Here is a 22,213-nt window from a genome sequence, read left to right as displayed (position 1 = left end):
TTTTGAAAAAAAAATTCCTAGTGTCTGTCTTTTTTGTATCTTTTTCTATGGGATCCTTGTGTTAACAAAATCGCATCTGTAAACGATTTGTAATGTGTTCTGTGTATGTTGACTTCATTAGTGGTGGTACTTAAACAAGTATCAGTAACTTTAGACCATGCTAACTGGGGTGTTTGCTTCATGGGACATGTGTAACGTCTCTGTGATATTGGTTTCTTTTGCATACATTTCTACCACAAGTAGAGCATATTTAATTACTTCCTAAATTCTTACGCTCTTACTGAGGAGTTATGCTTTCGTGTGATCTTAAATAATCTCAGAGGGAAAACTAGAATTCTCAACATTGTTTCAACAATGATATCTTTAAAGTTCCTGAAGTTCCCAAGAAACCTGTGCCAGAGGAGAAAAAGCCTGTTCCTGTCCCCAAAAAGGAACCTGCTGCTCCCCCAAAAGGTACACCAGAACTCTTTGTGCCCAACGCATCTTTTGCTTTACTTGGTCTTCATATGTGTGCTGTGCTGTCTTACTATTTTGTGTCTTCTAGATGCCCCTGGTGGTTTTCATTTGTTTGTCACCTTCCAGGGCCACGCTCTTGACACACATTGTTTGTGACACTGAACATTCCAAAGATGCCACCAAGAAAGGGTTATTAAAAGAAGTAACCGTGTCAAACTGCTATCTTAAATTTTTACTATCTTTCCCCTGTTAGAGAAAGAAGAGGTATTCATGAAACTCATTTTCTACAGGCACGTTTCTAGAAAAGCTCTTTTACTCCTCATCTATCAGATTTTTCTTAATAAAAAATACTTCCATGAATTATGATGAGTTTAAAAAGAGTAACAACTGGAAAGTGTTTGACGGAACTGAATGTCAACTAGATAAAGATTCATACGCTGCTACTGGTAACTGCCACTCTTCCCAAAACTCAATAGTGGAAGCCCAGAGTAGTTGGAAACATTGATTTTTTGACATTTACTTTCACCACGTTTCTTGACATTAATTGAATGTCAATATTTGCCATAAGTGTTGCAATTATCTAATTAACTAGCCAGGGGACCTTTCATATAGGTATATTTGGATTCAAATGTGCTAATCCTTTATTTTGGTTCTTGAATTTGGTTTGTTCCTTTTTTGGGGTGGTGGTGTTGATATAAAAGACACTACTTTATGGATGCAACAAGGCTACAAACTGCATACATCTGGTCTGTTACGGAGAGATTCAGTAAGAATTCAAGATCATCCAATTTAGTAGGAACCAGACTTGCTGGTTCCCATTTTGCCTGACTTCCCATTTTCCATTTTCTTCCTGAATCAAATCTGTTTCTTTCTCAAACTCTTGATTCTTTCAGAATTCTGGGTCTTTAAAAAAACATGATTTCTGATGATCAAATCATTAAAATATGGTTAAGTGAAAATAAGATAGGTGAAAGGTCACATTACTAATACCAAGCCACTTGATCACTCCTCAAGGAGACACAGGGCCATATCTCACTTACCATTAAAATCACATATACATAGTAACATATGTGTATGCATAAACATCCCTTTAGAGATAATTTATACAGATATAAACAGATATATCTGTATAATTACATCAGAATATTACAAATGCAAGTATATAGGTGCAGGAGTTCACAAAAACTGCTATCTTACTTAAAATGGAAACAATTATTGCCAGTAATGCAATACTAATGCATACTATTAAAATACATCTGCCAGTTAAAAATTCCACATCATCAACACTTAGGATAGATAAACTAAGCCATTGTAAACCTTTTCGGGTCAGAGATCCTGTTGAAAACTATGGAGCCTCTTAGAGAAAAGCATATATGCATATGCTCACAAAATTCACGCACAGAGCTCCCCAAAGTCATTGACATGTGGATATCAGACTGAGAAGACTACTCTAGAAGGAGCGCTCCCGAGTTTTACACTTGTACCCCCCAAAACAAACAAAATCAGAAGAGAAATGGAAAAAAAAGTAGTAACATATACATATAATGATTCTAAACATGTCTTAGTCTAAGATAGGCTTAGATAAATTAAATCCATTGCTAGCATGGATTCCATTTCTTGCTACAAAACCTAACACTTTGCTATATTCTATATCTACACTCTATATTGCTTGTGTAGTCACTGACCAAGTTTTTATCAAAAGCAAACCAATACATAAAGATGGAATTTTATACATACGTTTTTGTGTATATAGCTCATTTTTATTTGCCTGAATGCCTCTATAACATTACTTGTGATATTTGTTACATTGTGACCTTTGTCACATTACAGTTTAATTTTCTGCATTATTTTGCCAATGCATAGAAACCCTATAACAACATTAATGAACTACTAAAGATTGGTGTGTGTGCCTACGTCCATTCACAAAAGTGGTGTACATCTGAACTAATGTTGCCTTGTAAAAACTTTAAGTCCCAGAAGTGCCAAAGAAACCTGTCCCTGAAGAAAAGATTCCTGTTCCTGTTGCAAAGAAAAAGGAAGCTCCACCAGCTAAAGGTACGGTGCTTTGCTTGGTAATGAAGCCCTATTTTTATGTCTGGAGTACAAAACACTTTTGTGTTTAATTATCTGTTGCGTTAGTTTAATTCAGAACGAGTGTTTTATGGTGTGAGTAATAATTCAACAGACGTGTCTGTCCACCTGCCTACTTTCTTACAAAATGGCTGTGAATTCGCTGCCTTGGAAAATACAGAAAGTCATTTCTAAAAATTAATGTCTTTTCAAGTTCCTGAAGTACAGAAGAGGGTTGTCACAGAAGAAAAAATAACCATTGTCACTGAAAGAGAGGAATCTCCACCACCAGCAGGTACTTAATTCCATCTTCATAAATAACCTGTCTTGCCTTCAACCTCCTTTAATTGCACGCCTTCTCTAATGGGCATGCCAGTCCTGTGTTGCTCATTTATGTTGCCTTTCTGAGAATCTTAAAATCAAATGCTATTCTTTAAGTGCCAGAAATACCAAAGAAGAAAGTCCCAGAAGAAAAAAGACCCGTTCCTCATATAGAGGAAGAAGCTCCACCACCAAAAGGTATCGTCTTTCTGGCTTTCCAAGAACCTTCTTTGTATAATACCATGTAAGAAGGCAAATGATGGTTTTGTTGGCTTTGTGATCTGAACACGTTGTTAGCTTGGTGACAGGAATATATCTGTGGTTGGGGCTGGGCTTCAGTGAGATGAGTCTGGAGTTCTAAAAGTGCCTGTTTCTAAAATGCCAGTTCTGCGTAAGAAACCCGTCCCTGAAGAGAAAGTTCCTGTACCAGTTCCTGTCGCTAAGAAAGCTCCTCCTCCCCGAGGTAGGATTTGTCTCAGGCCTCTGACGAAAGTCTTGTTGGTCTGGGAGTTCTTGCTTTCTTCTCTCAGGTGTCCCCATGTGTGACCTTCTGTCGCTCTTCTGATAGATCTTATAGAATTAGTGTGTGTGTGTGTGTGTGTGTGTATGTGTGTCCTTGTGGTGTTTGTTGCCTCATTGGTTCTCCCATTGCGTTGTGGGAGTGGCGTACGTGGCCTACCTTCCCCACACCTAGGGAAAGAGGATCGTGACGATTCTTGATTTTTAAACTTCAACTTTAATGCTCTTTTAAAGCTGAAGTTTCTAAGAAAACTGTGGTAGAAGAAAAAAGATTCGCTGCCGAAGAGAAACTGTCTGTGGCGGTTCCTCAGAGAGTGGAACTCATGCGACACGAAGGTATAGTAGTCAGAAGTGAGAGGAGAAATGGGCGTGCGTGTTTCCTCCAACTCTTTCTTTCTGGTTGTGACTGTTCACTTCATAAGTTGTCCTTATCAGTGTCTACTTGCCGTGGCCTTCTGACCCAGTCTTTCGTGTCTACGGTGGTCTTAGATCACTTCAAGACAGTGCCTGGGGTGCTGAAAACGTGCTAGTTGTCAAAGTGGCCACACTTTGGGCATCACTTGAATGCCCTTCTCCATCTTGGGCGGTACTGCCCCCTGATCTTAAATCAGCTCTCTCTTCCGTGTAAGGAGGAAGCACTACTCGGCAGTCACTTCTTAAGAACCATTTTCCATCTGTAGAGAACACATGGCTATTTACCAGCACTTCAGGGGGCTGGATTTAAATTAAATATTATTTTTTAAAATATCCACAGAGGAGGAGTGGAGTTATTCAGAAGAAGAGGAAAGAGTGTCCTTTTCAGTTTATAGAGAAGAGGAAAGAGAGGAGGAGGAAGAAGAAGTAGAGATTACTGAATATGAAGGTAAATGATGCCAGTGAGCTGGAGGTGACCTGGAGTCTTGGTGGGCTCTTTTTCTTTCACAGGTTGTCTATCAGATTAATGAAAGTGGACATAAATTCAGTGAATATCCGAAGGCCTCATTCGAGTTATCTTTTGGTCAAAACACAAGATTCAGGACCATTAGAGCACGAATTCAATGTACTGCTTGTCTATCCTCTCTTACTTGGCTGTATGGGGATAGGAGGCCTCATATTTATAGGTAATTAATGGTACAGACATCTCCATCTGTACTTATCCTTTCAGTAGGCAGGGCTTGGTTTCGGCATGGCAGGCCGGCATACACTTCACCCGGCAGTCCAATGTCTAGAACGCGGGTAACATATAAGCAGTGTTGAGGGCACAACTCACTAGTGTGTCCTGACTCACAGTTTTTAAATGAATAAGAAATTCTGTTACCTAATTACATCCCAGAAGTCAAGGCCATGTTTGAGAGTGGAGCACTCACCACATGGGTCTTTCTTATATCTCACCTGTGGGGAAACAATCATGTAAGATCTTGGATTGAATTAACTTGTTTAGATGTTCCTATACCCATTAGGCTAGCTCTCTATGATTTCTTAAGGATTGAGCAATGAGCTTTATTTCAGTCCTTTGCGATGAATTAAGATACCGCCAGGTTTGCAGCTAAAGTCCAGCACTCTGGCTAAAGCTGTATATCTGAAAGAACTTTCCTAAGAACGTTCCAATGTAGCTCCGCATCACAGAAAAATCAATAAAGTTGTGTACAAATTAACTCTCTTCCTAATAAAATGATGGATAGAATTCTATATGTGGATGCCCTTGAGCGCATTTCTGGCTAATAAAAGACGCCCCACTTCTTCTCTACATGAAAGAACATTCCATGTAAAATCCCGATGTGTGGTCTTCATGGAAAGGCTTGGAACAGGGCAAAGTGGGCATGACTCCCAAGCAGAGGCCCACTGGATCTGTTGTGCTGCCTGGGAAAGGCCAAGGTGTTAGGCACAAGTGAGGCACCTGAGCGGTCAGAGAGGGCCTCATCCCTTCTAGACGTGTTTGGGAAACCAAACATAACACGGACACAAGGGAAGTTCTCATTGCGTGAATCTGGCTTCTGTTTTTGACAGTATGCACTATCAAGCTTTTTCAGAACTATAGCTAAAAGCAGAGCCACTCTATGAAACCCTTTGTTTTCATTAAACCTAAAAGATCTAGGGAAGAGAAGGGTAGCCCGTTAAGTTTACTTCTAGTGTAAAGTGATATGTCTGTAACTAGATCTTCCTATTCTATAATTAACTTTATACATATAGGCTCAAAAATCATGTGAAGATACCTGCCTCTTCTTTCATACTTGCCCCCAACAAAACTGGGGGGGTGGCTCGTTTCCAAGTCTTCAGTAGGTTTTTCACATGTAATATAAATCTTTTCTTTTTTATAACCCAATTGTTGTTTTCTCAAGTGTATGTTTCTGCCCTAAAGTCTTCAGATCTAGAGTGCTCTGTTATTTTTGAAACTGCTCTTTGGATGCTTGTGCTCTTATTAATTTAGCCACTAGGATTGTTTTTATGTCTTGTACTTGTCCTGTTCTTCCTGCAAATACAAGCATTATGATCTTTATGATACACTTGAAAATTAAATTACTGAAACTTATTTCCCAAATTCTTTATTAAGGCTTACGCTTTGATTAAAATGCACTTTGGGGAGGGGCAGTTAAATGGGAACAATTGGGGATTCGGCAAGTGTTAAATTTTTTATCATTTTAATTACTCTTTGAAGTAATAAATTATAGCTGAAATTAAACATGAAAAGCACTGCAACTTTTCTTTAAAACTGGTATCTTTAAAGTGATGGAAGAGCCTGAGGAATATGTTGTGGAAGAAAAGACGCACTTTATTTCTAAGAGAGTGGAAGCTGAACCAGCTGAAGGTATACCAAGTCTTAAATTAACTTTAGCCCTATTTGTGTTTGGCTTGTCCCATTCTTTATGTTTTCTTCAGTTAGTTTATCACTTATATTGCAAATTGATGACTATCGTGTCTAAGTAAACAGATTTCTTACATTGTTATTGAAAAGAAATCTGGGCATTGCGACAAGTGTGTTTTATAATCTTTTCAAGTGCTTGAGAAGCATGAGAAGAAGATTGTAATGAAACCGAAAATTCCTGCTAAAATAGAGGAGCCCCCACCAGCCAAAGGTATAGTTCTCTATCAAAAAACAAATATGATGACCTTCGTCTTAATAGCTATATCAATGCCTTCAGTTTGGATGCTGCCTGAGTTTTGTGAGCACATATGTAGAAACATTTTTGCTGAATATAGTCGTTAATGTTTGTGTATACGTATGATCGTTCAAAAGATGAGTTCTAAGCCCCAAGTGTCACTTCTTCTGTAATGCAAACTAATATTCTTACACGTAATTTCTCTAAAGTTCCTGAAGCACCTAAGAAAATTGTGCCAGAAAAGAAAGTCCCTGCTGCAGTTCCCAAAAAGGAAAAGGTGCCACCAGGTATACTGGGCTTTACTTTATTCTTGAATAATATCTGTCTTTTTCATCTTAAATTGGTGCATTCTTCAAATTTTTATGACGTAAACAAGAAAGCAGCGTGCCTGTGTTTAACGTATTTCATATTGTGTGCTTGACTGTGTTGCTTGATATCTTTTAAGTGCCGGAAGAACCAAAGAAGCCAGTTCCAGAAAAAAGGGTTCCTCCAAAAGTGGTTAAGGAAGAAGAGCCTCCCCCCACCAAAGGTAAATGAAACCCTCTGGCACAAAAACCAGAAACATACCTCGTCTTTGATCTTCTCACTGCTGTCCTCGGGTCCCACCTTTTATATGGAGGTTATTGGTGTATGTCGGAGGCTATGGTGTATTACTGCCTTATCTATTCGTGCGTATTAGTTGTTGTGAAGTTTGTGTGTGTGTTGTGAATTGCTGTAGTCTAAAATCACAGTACTTTCTGGCCAATACAAAAAAAAAAAAAATCCACCTTAAGTAACTCAACTCCCTAATCCTGAAATTATCTTTCAAGTGGCTGAGAGGCACATGCAAATTACCCAAGAAGAAAAAGTTCACGTTGCTGTAACTAAAAAAGAGGAGCCTCCGAGAGCAAGAGGTACATGTGACCTTTCAACACATGGAATATTGTATTTACCCTATTCTCTTTACCAAATGTAGTGGTTATGGGTGTCTGTTGTTATTGTTTTTGTTGCTATAGTTGTTTTCTGCGTTTGAAATAATGAAAATGTCCAGTCCTTTATGTTTGAGTTACTGTTATACAACTGCCTAATTTGTGATCAGAATGAGGGAAACAGTTCTTAAAAAGTGAAATCTGTCTTTAAAGTGCCTGAAGAACCCAAGAGAGCTGTTCCAGAAGAAAAAATTCCTAAACTCAAACCTAAGAGAGAGGAAGAACCACCAGCAAAAGGTATACTAACTCTTTCAAAAAGCAAAATAAGCATGTAGGTCTTAAAACTAATCTAGTGGAATTGGGATCTTTAGAGAAAAATGATTCAAATACATAATGAAATAAGTAAGATGCACATGCTATGTCATATCACTTCAAAGCTCAACATTTCAGATACCAGAAAGTACTCTCTCTTCTTTCTTTTCCACAAAAGTGTGGAGCTCCCCCAGATGTGTACTTCCCCTTAAAATGTACTTGTCTACTAATATGTTATTGTCTGTATACTAAACTCATCTGCCCAAAGGATTGTTTTGTGTGGCAATCTTTGATAAAATTTAAGATTTTTTAAATCCTGGGTTTTCTACATTGTGCCAGTGGAGCTTCTTGAAAATACAATAGAATTCAGATGAAGACATGATTTATGGGGCTCAAGTTTCTGTCCAATGCTTGTTTGGTAGTCACTGATGATGCTATCTGGTTGTCTTTTTGAACTCTCTTATAAATACTACTTGATCTTCCTGAAGTTATTCAGTATCTCTGAAGGATTAAGGAAGTTAGAAAAAAAAAGTATTTCTATGTATATTAGACCATGTTTATTTCCAAGTCCATTGCTTTTTCTTGCCACGTAGATGAAAAATGTGAATTGAATGATGGGCATGGTGATGGTTGCCTTTGTCCGTGGACTGTTTGTACACAGTATCTCTGATCACATATGTATTCAAAATCTTGTAATGCACTTTTATTAATTACTCTTTTTAAAGTCACTGAAATCAGAAAAAGAGCTGTTAAAGAAGAAAAGGTATCCATTGAAGTTCCAAAAAGAAAAGCTCCTCCTGTGAAAGGTATATTATGCTCTCACTAAATAATAAACTGAAGCATAAAACTACACAGCTTTTTGTCTGCTACTTTTCCTAATTTGACTGCCACCCTTTATTGGTCGATTGTTAACTAAAGGCAGGAAATCTAACATTTGAAGTCATAAGTAGCAAATGTACACCAGACCTTGACCAGAGAAGGACAGGCAGGGTCTCCTATAACCAGTGCATGAATCCATCACATAAGAATGAAATCAAAGTGCATTGTCACTATCACTCCTAAATGGGCTTCAAGTAACATACTGCCTGTTTTCAATATCTTTCTAGAAGTAACTGTAACTGAAGAGAAAGAATGGTCTTACGTCCATGAAGAAGAAACTGTTTCAGTAGAACGGGAAGAGGAATATGATGAAATCGAGGAATATGAATATAAAGAATCTGAGGAGTATGAACCAACAGAAGAATATGACCAATACGAAGAATATGAGGAACGTGAATTTGAACGTTACGAAGAGTATAAAGAGCATGAAGAATATGTCACAGGTATGAGCAAAACTGCAAACCTGTCACCACATGCAGATTCCATTAGAGTAGGATAAATAGTTAGATGCCCAAAGAAATTTACAAAGAATTTTATTTTGGAAAATTCACAATTTTTTTTTCTTAGATAACCTCCAGGGGGAAAAAAGTCTCTATGAATCTTAAGGTTACTATTAGACTTTGGTTCTGGAATGATCTATTTCCTGCCTCAGTTTTGCTTAGACACAAAATAGCAAGTGTCCCAAAGTTCTTTTCCCAAAAGGGTTGGGAGTTAATCTGCAGGTGCCCATGATCATTCTAATACATGACCAAAAATGGCTGAACATCTCTTAGTCTAAAGCTTATTATCAAGGATGATAGAAAACTACATTCCCTCAGGGTTCCTGTCATGAAAACTTGACAAAGCCTGCTTCCAAAGTAAAGACAGAGAAAAAAGCTAACATGAGCAATTACGTTATAGCTCATGACGATCAAATTTGTAGGTGTATAATTTTGGTTCCACGTGATTCATTTATTTTATTTAATAAGTCCCTCCTGGAATTTTGAAATGAAGCAATATTGTTTCCCTTACCCATTTTCTGATGTTTCATAGCTTCACTTTGAGAACATTTTATGTGGTTGTACAGATAGCATTAAAAACGTATATTATATAGAAAGAAGTTTGAGCCATGATTTTTTTCTACCTGAAGTGAAATGAGACTGTTGCATATGTAAGAGAGAGTTACAATGACCTAATTGAATCAAAAATCCAGGAGGGTTAGGGGCTTTTAGTCCCGATTTTACTTGGACCTGTGATTCTAACTCACCTCTAAGGGCTATGGCTACACTGTAGATAACAGATATATTATTTAATTCTTTGAGTCCATTTAAGAAATAGCATTTTTTTAATGTATGTCCCAAAGTCTAACATTAAATACCTTGTATGTACTCTTTAGAAGAACCCAAGAAGCCTCTCCCGATAAAGCCTGTCCAAGAGGAACCAGTTCCCAGAAAGCCAAAGGCTCCACCAGCTAAAGGTAGAGTGAGCAAAAAAACCTTATCGCTTCTGAGAGATCCATGTGCCCTCCATGTCTGTCATACCGTAAACACATGTTGAAGTGCAACGCTCAAGCTGTGTGGGGGGTGGGGATGTGATGTTGTGCATCAGACTTCTTAACTTTGTGTTCTTACTACTCTTGAGAAATCTGGCTCAGGGTTTTAAATCTGTTAATGTTGATATTTTAAAGTGCCGAAGAAAGTCGTCCCTGAAGAAAAAGTCCCAGTGCCCATTCCCAAGAAACTCAAACCTCCACCACCCAAAGGTACATTGCAGAGTGAGAACTACGAGAAACATCTTTGTTCCTCATGTTCTATAAATGTGTCTTTCTACCTTGTCTGCTGTTTTTTCTTGTTTTTACCAAATGTATTGTGGTCTTGATTCTTACATTTTGCAGTTTTTTTGTGTATTTTTGTGTATGTCGTGTTTGTGTAGTTGGTTTTAATGCTCTTCAATAATTAATATCTTTAAAGTGACTGAAGAATCAAAGAAACTTGTTGAGGAAAAAATACACATTTCAATTACCAAACGTGAAAAAGAGCAGGTGGCTGAGCCAGCTGTTAAAGGTATAATTTCCTTCCAAAACCATGGTCTTTTATAATGTCTCTTTTAAAATTAAGGTCGCTATGTTTTGCTTTGTTTTGTTGCTATATATGTCTTTTAAGTCATTCATTAGGATTTACTGGACTTAAAAATCTGTCAACATAGGGAAAGAAGGTAATGCTACCTTAAAAAAAGTTATTTTGAAATATATGCATAGCTTATTATACAATAGCTGTGGCTACAATACACATAAAACAGAATGTTTGGATTTAAAATTGGTGGCTATTTGGCACATTCCTGACTCCTCTAAATTCATGTAATGATAGAACAATGTTGACCACAGCTCATAACTGTTTATCCTTTCTAAAGTTATTTTAAAGGCTACCAAAAAACAAACAAACAAACAAACAAAAAAAGCTCATGACTAGTCTTTTTTTTTTTTTTTTTAACTATAAAGTAACTTCCTGCACTTTCAGGAAGTATATATATTCAGAGGGAATTCAGCTTTTCAGTAAAGGATATTTCCTACAAGCAGAGATACCTGAATACTAAACATCATTTCACATCTGGGCTCTGCTACTTCAAACTTACTTGAGTATTTTTGTATATTTTTATCCCAGTGAGGTTCAAAATCCTTTTCATGGAACATATAAAGTTTCTTATAGGCAAACAGTTGTATATCTATCGCATGAGAGGTGCTTACAGAATTCTTCTGTCTGCTTAATATATGACAAAGCAAGCATTGCCTGGGTGGCCTGTTTCTGACAATAAGATATACTTATACTTACATTTCAAGTGCCCGTGATGCCCAAGAGAGTTGTCACAGAAGAAAAAGTGCTTGTTCCTAAAAAAGAAGTAACAGCACCTGTTAGAGGTACATAATACCACTCTTTTTAATGTGTTGTCTGTCTTCATTGCTGTAAAATTCATGTTCAGTTCTTTGTGTGAAGTTTTTTTTTTTTTTCCTCTGGGAAGGATAAAGCCTGTTCTTTCTTCTGTTACAAATGGCTGTGTTCCTAATGGGTCTTAATTTCGCTGAGTCATTGGTAAATGTCGAACCTAAAGATAATCTCTTTAAAGTGCCAGAAGTACCAAAAAGGCAAGAACCAGAAGAGATTGTCTATGAAGAGGAAGTTGTAACCCAAGTAGAAGAATATTTTGAAGAAGAAGAAGAAGAAGAATACATTCATGAAGAAGAGGAATTCATAACTGAAGAAGAAGTCGTACCAGTGATACCAGTCAAAGGTAGATTATGTCTCCTACAAAGAGATACCTACCTAGCAGCATCTTTAGAGTCTGGGTGTTTAATGGGTCAGATTCTGGGCTTTTTTTTTTTTTTTTTTTTTTTTTTTTTTAGCACCAGTGACCAATTCTGCTTATTTTAGAACCAGACACTTTTGGTGCTGAAGTATGATTTCTGCAGTTGCCTTTCACATTTTTATCTTGTGTGCAAATTTCCAAAATTCTTAATAATATCTTTAAAGTGCCTGAGATACCCAAGAAACCTGTACCAGAAGAGAAGAAACCTGTTCCTGTTCCCAAAAAGAAGGAAGCCCCACCAGCAAAAGGTATAACCACCATTTGCAAACACGGGCATATAAAAAAAAGCCTTAATCTGCACAGAAATTGTTAGCTATCTTCTGAATTCACAAGCTTGTGTGTGTTGCTCTCTGTTGTTAGAAATAGGAATTGTGCTTTATACAAATGTGTTGTCACTAGTAGTTAGAACTTACCAATAAACAATATCTTTAAAGTGCCTGAGGTTCCTAAGAAGCCAGAGGAGAAAGTTCCTGTGCCCGTTCCTAAAAAAGAGAAGCCTCCACCAGCTAAAGGTACATCTCTTTATAATCCATCAGTGGGATAATGTAATAATTTACTCATTAGTAGAACTTGATGAGCCATATCATTTCTTTCTCCGTGACAATATTAACAAGACAGGGACCACTCAACTGGTTATAGGAATAGTTTACCGTGTATTCATCTCTGAATTTTGCCATCAAACCATGAAGATGCTCAGTGCTTGGCTCTCCCTCTTTAGTGGAAAGTCCTTCATTTAAAGTAAATTCTTATTATAATTCCAAAATGGACCAAATCACTATTTACCAGGCATTGTATGTTGTCTTTATCACCAGTCTATGTTTTCTCAGTGTTCTCTATTTAAATTTTTGTGCATCGCCTGGCCTTTGTATCATGGCTATTATTCTTATAAATCTTAAAGTAAAATTGTATGATGCTTCAGTGAAGTCCTAAAATTGTTGGATTCTTTTTTATGGGTGAAAAATGTGTCACTAATCCCACTTGATATCTTTAAAGTTCCTGAAGTACCCAAGAAACCTGTACCAGAGGAGAAAGTACCAGTACCGGTTCCTAAAAAGGTGGAAGCACCACCCGCCAAAGGTACATGAACTCACAAAAATGTTTTACTTCACATTTGCAATAAGTAAAAATTAAACTGCTTCAATTCTGTACTCTTTGGGGATACAACTCTTTCATATTTCTTTATTGGAAAGGGAAAGATTCTATTTTAAAGAGAAAATGCTTCTTGAAATTTACGTTGGTCATACTTTTATTACCATATCTTAATCTTTTTTGAGACTATGCTTAAGTTCAAAATTTTATGTCATATAACATTTTTCTCTAAATAATTTCTTTAAAGTGCCAGAAGTGCCCAAGAAGCCTGTGCCTGAGAAGAAAGTGCCAGTTCCTGTTCCTAAGAAAGTAGAGGCTCCACCTGCAAAAGGTACATTCCTTCATCATTTAAGTACATGGGGGGAGAAAAACTTTTGGTTACATATATTCACACGCAAATTCCCCCCTAACATTCCATTGTTTGTTTGTTTAAAAAAAAGGTCTTATTACAAATATTTAGTGTTTATTTTCATACATATTGCTCTGAAACATATAAAAAGAACACACTCTTAAAGACAAATGATATTTTTAAAGTGCCAGAGGTGCCCAAGAAGCCCATCCCAGAGGAAAAGAAACCAACACCTGTTCCAAAAAAAGCAGAAGCTCCACCACCCAAAGGTACATTAATCTCTAACAGCACCAGGCCCAAAAGGAAAACTAACTGGTATTAGTCAGCCTTGCTAATCACAACTGATACTTCATGACATTGAATTTGATGACGATTGATGCCTCTGTGATCACAGAATAGCTGCTTTTCATGTTGTCCCATTGTTATGAATAGTGTACTTAACAGTGACACTTGAACAATTGAATAAATATCTTTAAAGTGCCGAAGAAACGTGAGCCAGTTCCAGTTCCTGTAGCTCTACTTCGGGAAGAAGAAGTTCCATTTGAAGAAGAAATTGCTCCTGAAGAGGAAGTTCCACCTGAGGAGGAGGAAGTTCTACCTGAGGAGGAGGAAGTTCCACCTGAGGAGGAGGAAGTTCTACCTGAGGAGGAGGAAGTTCCACCTGAGGAGGAGGAAGTTCCACCTGAGGAGGAAGAAGTTCCACCTGAGGAGGAGGAAGTTCCTCCTGAAGAAGAAGTTGAACCTGAAGAAGAGCAAGTCCTTCCAGAAATCAAACCTAAGAAGCCAGTACCTGCACGAGGTACGGCAACTCTTCTTGGAGTCACCAAGGCCTCTTTTGTGTTTTCTGCCTTTCTATCTTTTTCTCTTCATCCCCAGTTTATCTCTAATACTTCACTCTTTACGTCGTCCACTGTCTAAATCTTGGAAAACGTCCCAGACGTGTGTGCCTTTGTTACCGTGTCTGCCATGTGTGTCTGATATTGTAAATGATTTGAAGGTCTGTTCAGATTTCATGGTGTGAAATGCTATTTTATTGTTTGTGGTCTTCTCGTTTGTCTTTTTGTTAGACATGTGATACTGTGCATGTGATTTTTAACGTCTTAAAATGAATGTTTTTAAGTGCCCGAAGTGCCAAAGAAACCTGTACCACAGAAGAAAGTCCCTGCGCCGGCTCCTAAAAAAGTGGAACCTCCACCACCCAAAGGTATACCTCCCCAAAGTGAATACACGCTCTTCACCCATAGCTTCACCAGAAAAATTATGGTGCAACCGGCTTTAGGAAAAGTTGTATGTATAAGATAGACAGTTACGTCTTTATTTCTACAAATGTTCAGGAACACTGACCCCCACTTTTCCTTAGATACAAAGCAGTATTCAAGAACAAAGATAAAAGGGAGTATTGTCCCCCAAATCGCCACAGAAGCTCTACCTGGTTGCCTGTAGTCTGAGTAAACTTTGTAATTTTCAAATAGATACACTGCAAAGCTAAATTATCTACACAAAAAGATACCTGAAAAAATCAGCATGAATAAACTTCCCTAAATTTTATCCTTCCGCAATTTATATGAGGTGCTTTTATAACACCAGGATGGAAAGAAGAAAAAAAAAGGATGGAAATATTTATCAAAACGCTCAGTAGTAGCTTATGTGGTCTGATACATACGTATAAGTGGTAGCCCAGCGGGTTTTGACTTTAGCCTTGGCCTTATTCCCTGCTGTCTTATTCTGAGCAAGTTTTTTATCCAATTGAGCCTCAGATTTGTCTCTTATAAAATGGGGAGACTAATATCAGTCCTAGTGGGCTCAGACATTATTGTGAGGATAGAATAAAGTAAGGTGTGCGGAAGTGCCCTATCACGGAGTGAATTATCCAGATCAGTTCATAAGACCGGTCAAAGGCTGTATATTTAGACCTTAAGGTTCAGTATTTTCTGCCAAAGGTCATGGCATCGCTACTTAAAATGAGAATAACATTTCCACCGAGCGAAAGAGTCATATAATCAGTGAAATGGTGAAGCCGATCCTTTGCTAGACTTCAGAAATACTTTACAGGTGATGATTTAATAAACCACTAGGGAAATTTAAGAGGATGAAATGACTCTGTCCTCTGATATACGAGTAGGTGGAAGGTCCCTCGCTCCCCAAAACTACACCCTAACACGGGGCTCTGACCTGCCCCACGTCTCCAACCTGTTGCATGTGGTCTTTCTGTGTGTGAACTTCTTGCATTCGTTCTTTTTGGTCCCTCACAATAAATTCTTATCATGAAATGATGTCTTTAAAGTGCCTGAGGTTAAGAAGAAAGTGCCAGAGAAGAAAGTGATCATTCATAAGAAAGAGGAGGCGCCTCCTGCCACAGGTACTGCTCTTCCCAAGCGATATAGACACTGCCATTTCTTTCTATCACCTGTAAAAGTCAAAGTGTCCTCTTCCAGCATTTGTTAGGCTAACTTGTATGTCAGTTGTCTCCGTGTTCATGCAACTTAAATGATAAAATAATATCTTTAAAGTGCCTGTGGTGCTTAAGAAACCTGAACCAGAAAAGAAAGTGCCTCCTCCTGGTCTTAAGAAAGCAGTGCCTCCTCCTGCCAAAGGTACCTCACCCCCAAACGGGGATGTGTTTGCTGTACCCCATGTTGAACTGTGATGCTGTCCACACAGGACGTTCAACATAAACGTTTGTCTTGTGTGATCGGTCTGTCACTTCCATTCACCGTTTGTGACTCTGTCGCACCCATGTTTGTGCTGTGTCAGTTTTTCCACTTTGTGTTCGTGTGTTTTACGTTGATTCTCTATGTATGTTACTTCCTAAAAAAAATAGAAACACTAACCTGATACATCTTTAAAGAGCCCAAAGTAACTAAGAAGCCAGTGCCTGAAGTACCCCTTGCTCTTCCTAAAAAAAAAAAAAGTAGAGACTCCAGCAGTAAGAAGCAGACTGCCTCTTTAAATGGGCTCTTGGTCTTAAATCACAAACCTCTTTATTTTTGTTTCATTAATTGATTCTGCAAAATCTCAGTGTTTCATCTTATGCATGTGTATTTTGATACTTACTCCTTTGTGTTGAAAAACGGGAAACTTGGTCTTTATGCACTCTTCGCCGGTTCTTGCATTTTAAGTGCCTAAAACGATCAATATCTTTTAAGTTCCTGAGGTACCTAAGAAAGTGGAAGAAACACGAATCATTCTCCCTGAAGAAGAGGAAGTTCCACTGGTTGAAGGTAGATGTCTTGCTAAGAAAATAGATTTTCCAAGCCATCATTGTCTTATCATTGTCTAATATTGAAGGAGGCAAATGCACCTTTTGCTTCAGAAAATAAACATATTCAGACTCTAAAAGAAATCATTATTTACCTAATAGAAATTAAGCAGGGAAATCGAAATCAACTGACTCTCCTTTCTTACATGCTTAGTCAATTTGTTTGTTTGTTTGCCTGTTTAATTTTAATGACAGTCTTTGAAAGGAAACTATTTGCCATGGGGAATTTTTCATCAGATAACTTAGTTGATAATAATGGGATAAATCTGCTCAAAGGAAATTCCAGTTAAGCCTGAGTAGTTGATACAGAAAATCTGACATCTACCCCAAGTGAAACAAATCCAATCCCATTAAAAATAATAATAATAATTTCAACTAAATTCTCTCTGACGGTCCTTCCTAATTCTGAAATTCTGGGAAGGACCTAAAGTATTTTGAAGGCTCAGTACATTTTTTTTCAAGGTCTAGAGAGTTTACACACACAATGCAAAGGCTAAGCTACGGATTACCTGTTTATGACAACCTCTCTCTTCAGATATATCCTTGTAGTCTAATATTCAGAAGAATTCTAATCTACAAAATAATAATCTTTTTAAAGTGTATGAGGAGCCCGAAGAGCCTATTCCAGAAGAAGAGATCCCTGAAGAACCACCTAGCATAGAAGAGTTTGAGGAGGTTGTTCCACCTAGAGGTACAGCTGCTTTTAGGACTTGGAAATTTAAAATCTATCGTGGTCCAGATCTTTCTCAGAATAAGTCTAAATATAATATTCCTCAGTATACTTTTCTCTTGTCTTATCAATGATAAATTGAAGATCAATAATTAGTGGTACCTGAAATGCCCCCCAACTTTTCTACTGTATTATAATTCTTGTATTATTGGCACTTTAATTTTTTCTAGCCAGACCCTATTATAACACTTTCTCCTGGTTCCTTGTTTTTAGTTTTTATGCAGTATTAAAGTGGGGGAAATCTATTTCTGTGTGGTTTACTTTTTAGACTAATTCTTAGCCTATTTTCCCCGAAGACTATGACAAGCTTTTGCATAACTGATAACTACATTTGCTAACAGGAGGAGGAAGTAATAGCCTTCTACCTTTAGAGACACTACTCAAATGTATAATTACCACTTAGTTTGCTAATATCTTTTAAAAATCAGTCAACGTTTTGTGTTATTTTTTGCATTTATGGATGTTGTTCGATTCACTGCATGTCATTTTTCAAAATGTCCGTGTGATATTTTTTAAGTGCCTGAAGTGGTTAAGAAAGCAGTACCTGAAGTACCTACTCCTGTTCCTAAAAAAGTGGAGGCACCACCAGCTAAAGGTATAGCAAATCTCAATATCTTTAAATTCCAATTAACGTTCTTTAAAAAACAAAAACAAAACAGACATTTCTTCTTTGATGGTTTTCTTAGAGTCATTTAAGTAGCAAATTTATGAAATTGATTACGGACCAGTAAAAAAACATAACCCATTTCATATCTTTAGCCTTTTTGGGAATGTTAATGGGTAATTATGTTAATAGATAGTTGTGTGTATATAAATTACTCCAGAAATTTCTCATTTTAAATGTTAATTAGTACATCTCTCTATACTTCTATACATAACAATAGATCCTTCTTCACCACATTTCATACATAAATTTATTTCATTGTATAGAGTTTTCTCATGTTATTTTAATTATGTATGCTATGTTACATCTGTTCTAATGCTGGGATAATAACTATTTTAAAGAGCCTCATGTCCTTTCTAATATTTGACCTAAGCATTTAAGGTTATTACAAAATGTCTCCTTCCCATTGCTTCCTAATTAGCTTAACGCTTCAGAAGTGCTCTTAACAGATAAGCTTATGCCCTGTCGCTATCACAGTAGGCATCCCCAGCAGATAAAATAGTACTCTGCACGGAACAGGATGCCTATGTCAAGGCAAATACTCTCCTATGATAATCACTTCAAAAGTCCTCATCAAATTAAAAGTAGTAGAAGTAGGCCCAATATTGGTAATCCCTGCTATTTAAAACAAATAGAACAGCACAGGTTCTTGCAGATGTGTCTTTTTCTAAGGTTTAGTTAGCACAAATAAATGATTCGGGAAAGTATCTTTATTATCTGTAAACTTGGTGTCCAGTAGTACAGAGTGACTTCTTACGCTTTGATTAGTATAAAGATGTTTTTGCCACTTTTATTTATGTTCATGATTTAGTATTGTCATGAAATAACTAACTAACTGAAATGCCTAATATCTTTAAAGTGCCAAAGAAGGTTCCCGAGGAAAAAGTACCTGTTCCTGTTCAGAAAAAAGAGCCACCTCCAGCCAAAGGTACATATTCTGTTTTAAACCTGAACTTCCTGTTAATATTTTTTCATTAACATATTTATGTTTGGGATACCTGGCTGGCTTAGTCAGTAGAGCATGTGACTATTGATCATAGGACATGAGTTCAAGCCCCCTGTTGGGCATGGAGCTTACTTAAAAATAAAAAATTTTTAAAAAGTTAAAAATTTTAAAAAGTTTATGTTTTGTCTTGACTGTGTCTTCACTGTTTTGATGTCTTTTGTGTATAAAAATTTGCTCTTGATAGTCCTAAATATTAAAACTATATCTTTAAAGTGCCAGAAAAGAAAGTCCCAGAAAAGAAAATCGCAGAAAAGAAAGTCCCTGTGCCTAAAAAAGAAGCTGTTCCCCCAGCTAAAGGTATTTTTGGAAAGACCTTTTCTGTACCTTCATGTATCGTTGCATGAAAGCCTTTTCTTCTTTCAGTTGTTTTCATTCTGTATTTTGAATTTATATCTTCATTCCTTTTGTGTTTTTTTTTAAAAAAATTATTAAAATAGCTGCTCTTTCAGGGAGGACTGTCTATGAAGAAAAAGTATCAGTTGCCTTCCACAAAGAGGAGGTAGTAAGAGAAAGAACAGAATTAGAAGTAGTGGAAACACCAGTGGAAGTTCTTGAGGAAGAAGAGTTCCATGAAGTTCAAGAATATTTTGAAGAAGAAGAGTTCCATGAAGTAGAAGAATTCATCAGAGTCGAAAAACCTAGAATGGAAGAAGTACACAGAGCTGAAGAGGTCCATAGGGTAATAGAATTTTTAGAGACAGAAGAAGTGGAAGTATATGAAAAACCCAAAGCTCCACCTAAAGGTATAGGGGAATTCTGTTGCTATTGCAAATTGTTATACTCTGCTCTAACTCACTTTTTTAAAGTGCATTTCATGTCCAGTTTGGAATACTAGAAACCCACTTACTTTCCAAGTTCAAATTATGGCATGCTTTAAGCATGAGCTGCAACTATTTGATGCACAGATTAATGTGGAGTAGAGATTAACCATACAGCATATAATTTTAGCAGACAAGATAATAGTATTTGATATCTACTTATCTAAGGAGCTCACTGTGTGAATTTGTGGACTCTTTTTTGAAGCCAGCTAGGAAGGATTGTTACAGGATTGTTATGGGTGCCAAAATATCTGGCCAGTGTAGTCGGTTGAGTGACATAGAAGCTCCTCAGTTAACTGAGGAGTTTACATGTTCAGGCAAAACAGCCATTGCTTTGTTAACATGAGCCAGCTGTTCACAAACTGATCATTGCTTACTGAAAGCTTCCGCCACTTTCTGACATTTTCATTAGCAAAATAACAGCAAGGAAGCAAATGAAGCATTGGTAACACCACTTGCATTCTAGTTTTTTTTTTTTTTTTTTTTTTTTGAGGATAAACCATGATACAAATAAATTCTCTTCGGTACCATTCCAAATCTTGCACAAATTAATATGTGTGTAATATGAAGGAATATGTGTGTGCATGTGTGCTTTTTATTCATAGTAAGTCTACAATATAGATGAAATTTAGCGAAATCATGTCTGTCTTGGAAGTGTGATGTGATTTCAAAAAATGTAATTAGGTAAAGCATTTATGAGCCCTCACTGGACTAACTTTATTAGTAGTGCTCCCAATTACCTAAAGAAGTCATTCTAAATCGAAATACTAATATCTTTGAAGGGCCTGAAATATCTGAGAAAGTCATCCCTCCAAAAAAACCACCCACTAAAGTTGTTCCTCGAAAAGAGCCACCAGCTAAAGGTATTTCATTGGTGAAAACCTACTTACCTTATTGTATGTACAGAAGCACCTTGATTATTTTACGAGTTCGCATTCTTGATGTTTTTCTTCTGTGTCTTGTGTTTTTTGGAATTTCTAAACAAACTAATATCTTTAAAAAGGTTGAGGGGCCAAAGGAAGTTCTACCAAAATACAAAGTCACTGTAGTTATATCTAAAATACCCAAAACAAGTATCTTTATTAACAAAATAGTGCACCTAGGTTTCCTTCTTTGGTACTATTCGATATTGGATATTCACTAATATGCTTATTGATAAATCCATGTTTTCCTATTTTATTCATTTTAATCATTTAGTAATAATACATACATCATGACTATGTATTCCTGCTTTGTACATTTTTGGGAACCTCTTGAATTTTCCAATAGAAATAAAAAACATCCAATAAATAGTATGTACTTACATCTTTAAAGTGCTTGAATCATTTAAAAACATTATCACTGAAGAGAACGTATCAACCATTCCACCAAAACAAGCAGAAGTATCACCAGCTGAAGATGTCTTGTTAATTTTTCTTGTCAAACTCTTACGATTCTAACACGGGAAGTTTTTCTGGATTTCTGTCCTGTTTGTTATCACAATTTAACTCATTTTAATATTGTAATATGTCTGATAAAGTGATAACTCTGTTTTATTTTGTGACTATGTCGTGTGTTGTGTTTACATTTATGTTGTGCTTGTTGCAAACCTTTATGAATGTTTAAAAGTAAAAGAAATTATCACTACTATCTTTAAAGTACCTGAAGCGCCCAAGAAAATTGTGGTAGAAGAAAAAGTACGTGTTCCTGAAGAGCCCACATTTCCACCAGCTAAAGGTACCTGCCTTTGGTGATTCGCCACTATCATAAACCCCTCTTTTATCCACTTACTATGAAACAGAGAGAGAGAGAGAGAGAGAGAGAGAGAGAGAGAGATCATTCTCCTCTCAATGCCACAATATAGCTGAATTATGCAAACTTCAGTTTATGTTCTATAACATAATCCTCTCTTTTGTGAAGACCCTCCAGAAACAAAGGCATCAGCCTAAAGGTGTTACTGTTTTTGTTGATCCTCTTCTTAAGCAATAATTAAACATTACTGACCCTCAACTTCTTTTCTTTTTTGGAAGCTATTGTCAAGGAGCTCTGAAAACAAATAAACATTCCAAATGACAATAGAAAATGATGCTTTACTCCAAAGACAAAGTATTTTTAATATGACAGATTAAGAACTCATCAACAAGGCAATCTAGAGAGATGCATTGACTGTGTTTAGCTGGCTTATGATTTTGGAATTCTTGGCATTCTTCTTGTTAGATCCTCTTTTTGTCCTGATGCTTTATACCCAATTATGATATTTTTAAAAATAAAATAAACAAATATCTTTAAAGCACCTGAAGTACCCAAGAAAATTGTTCCAGAAGAAAAGATTCATGAAGCTCTTCCTAAAAAGCCTGAAGTTCCACCAGCTAAAGGTATACACTGATACTAATCATGACACAAAATGACTCTTTGTTTAGTTATCCGTGGTTTAAAGT

At 36.8% G+C, this 22,213-nt stretch overlaps 1 protein-coding gene across 1 annotated transcript in view; it reads left to right on the top strand.

Annotated features, from left to right (window-relative positions):
* The window catches only part of TTN (titin), a 274,354-nt gene that overhangs the window by 117,141 nt on the left and 135,000 nt on the right, over positions 1-22,213 (top strand). The window contains exons 120-157 of the mRNA XM_072752064.1: positions 370-453; positions 2,428-2,511; positions 2,741-2,821; positions 2,965-3,045; positions 3,233-3,310; positions 3,601-3,702; positions 4,121-4,228; positions 6,071-6,151; positions 6,342-6,419; positions 6,653-6,730; positions 6,889-6,972; positions 7,253-7,336; positions 7,565-7,648; positions 8,389-8,469; positions 8,770-8,985; positions 9,918-9,998; positions 10,209-10,283; positions 10,492-10,584; positions 11,358-11,435; positions 11,642-11,806; positions 12,046-12,129; positions 12,316-12,393; positions 12,875-12,958; positions 13,218-13,301; positions 13,505-13,588; positions 13,798-14,118; positions 14,440-14,523; positions 15,604-15,678; positions 15,830-15,913; positions 16,466-16,540; positions 17,177-17,269; positions 17,826-17,903; positions 18,832-18,900; positions 19,192-19,275; positions 19,428-19,721; positions 20,579-20,659; positions 21,435-21,512; positions 22,067-22,150. Of these exons, the coding sequence (XP_072608165.1) occupies positions 370-453; positions 2,428-2,511; positions 2,741-2,821; positions 2,965-3,045; positions 3,233-3,310; positions 3,601-3,702; positions 4,121-4,228; positions 6,071-6,151; positions 6,342-6,419; positions 6,653-6,730; positions 6,889-6,972; positions 7,253-7,336; positions 7,565-7,648; positions 8,389-8,469; positions 8,770-8,985; positions 9,918-9,998; positions 10,209-10,283; positions 10,492-10,584; positions 11,358-11,435; positions 11,642-11,806; positions 12,046-12,129; positions 12,316-12,393; positions 12,875-12,958; positions 13,218-13,301; positions 13,505-13,588; positions 13,798-14,118; positions 14,440-14,523; positions 15,604-15,678; positions 15,830-15,913; positions 16,466-16,540; positions 17,177-17,269; positions 17,826-17,903; positions 18,832-18,900; positions 19,192-19,275; positions 19,428-19,721; positions 20,579-20,659; positions 21,435-21,512; positions 22,067-22,150 (3,810 nt within the window). The remainder of the gene's footprint in view (positions 1-369; positions 454-2,427; positions 2,512-2,740; positions 2,822-2,964; positions 3,046-3,232; positions 3,311-3,600; positions 3,703-4,120; positions 4,229-6,070; positions 6,152-6,341; positions 6,420-6,652; positions 6,731-6,888; positions 6,973-7,252; positions 7,337-7,564; positions 7,649-8,388; positions 8,470-8,769; positions 8,986-9,917; positions 9,999-10,208; positions 10,284-10,491; positions 10,585-11,357; positions 11,436-11,641; positions 11,807-12,045; positions 12,130-12,315; positions 12,394-12,874; positions 12,959-13,217; positions 13,302-13,504; positions 13,589-13,797; positions 14,119-14,439; positions 14,524-15,603; positions 15,679-15,829; positions 15,914-16,465; positions 16,541-17,176; positions 17,270-17,825; positions 17,904-18,831; positions 18,901-19,191; positions 19,276-19,427; positions 19,722-20,578; positions 20,660-21,434; positions 21,513-22,066; positions 22,151-22,213) is intronic.

The sequence above is a fragment of the Vulpes vulpes genome, chromosome 3 (assembly GCF_048418805.1).
Source record: "Vulpes vulpes isolate BD-2025 chromosome 3, VulVul3, whole genome shotgun sequence".
Lineage (NCBI taxonomy): Eukaryota > Metazoa > Chordata > Mammalia > Carnivora > Canidae > Vulpes > Vulpes vulpes.
The sequence above is the reverse complement of the archived record's forward strand: the minus strand, read 5'-3'. Positions and strand labels throughout refer to the sequence as shown.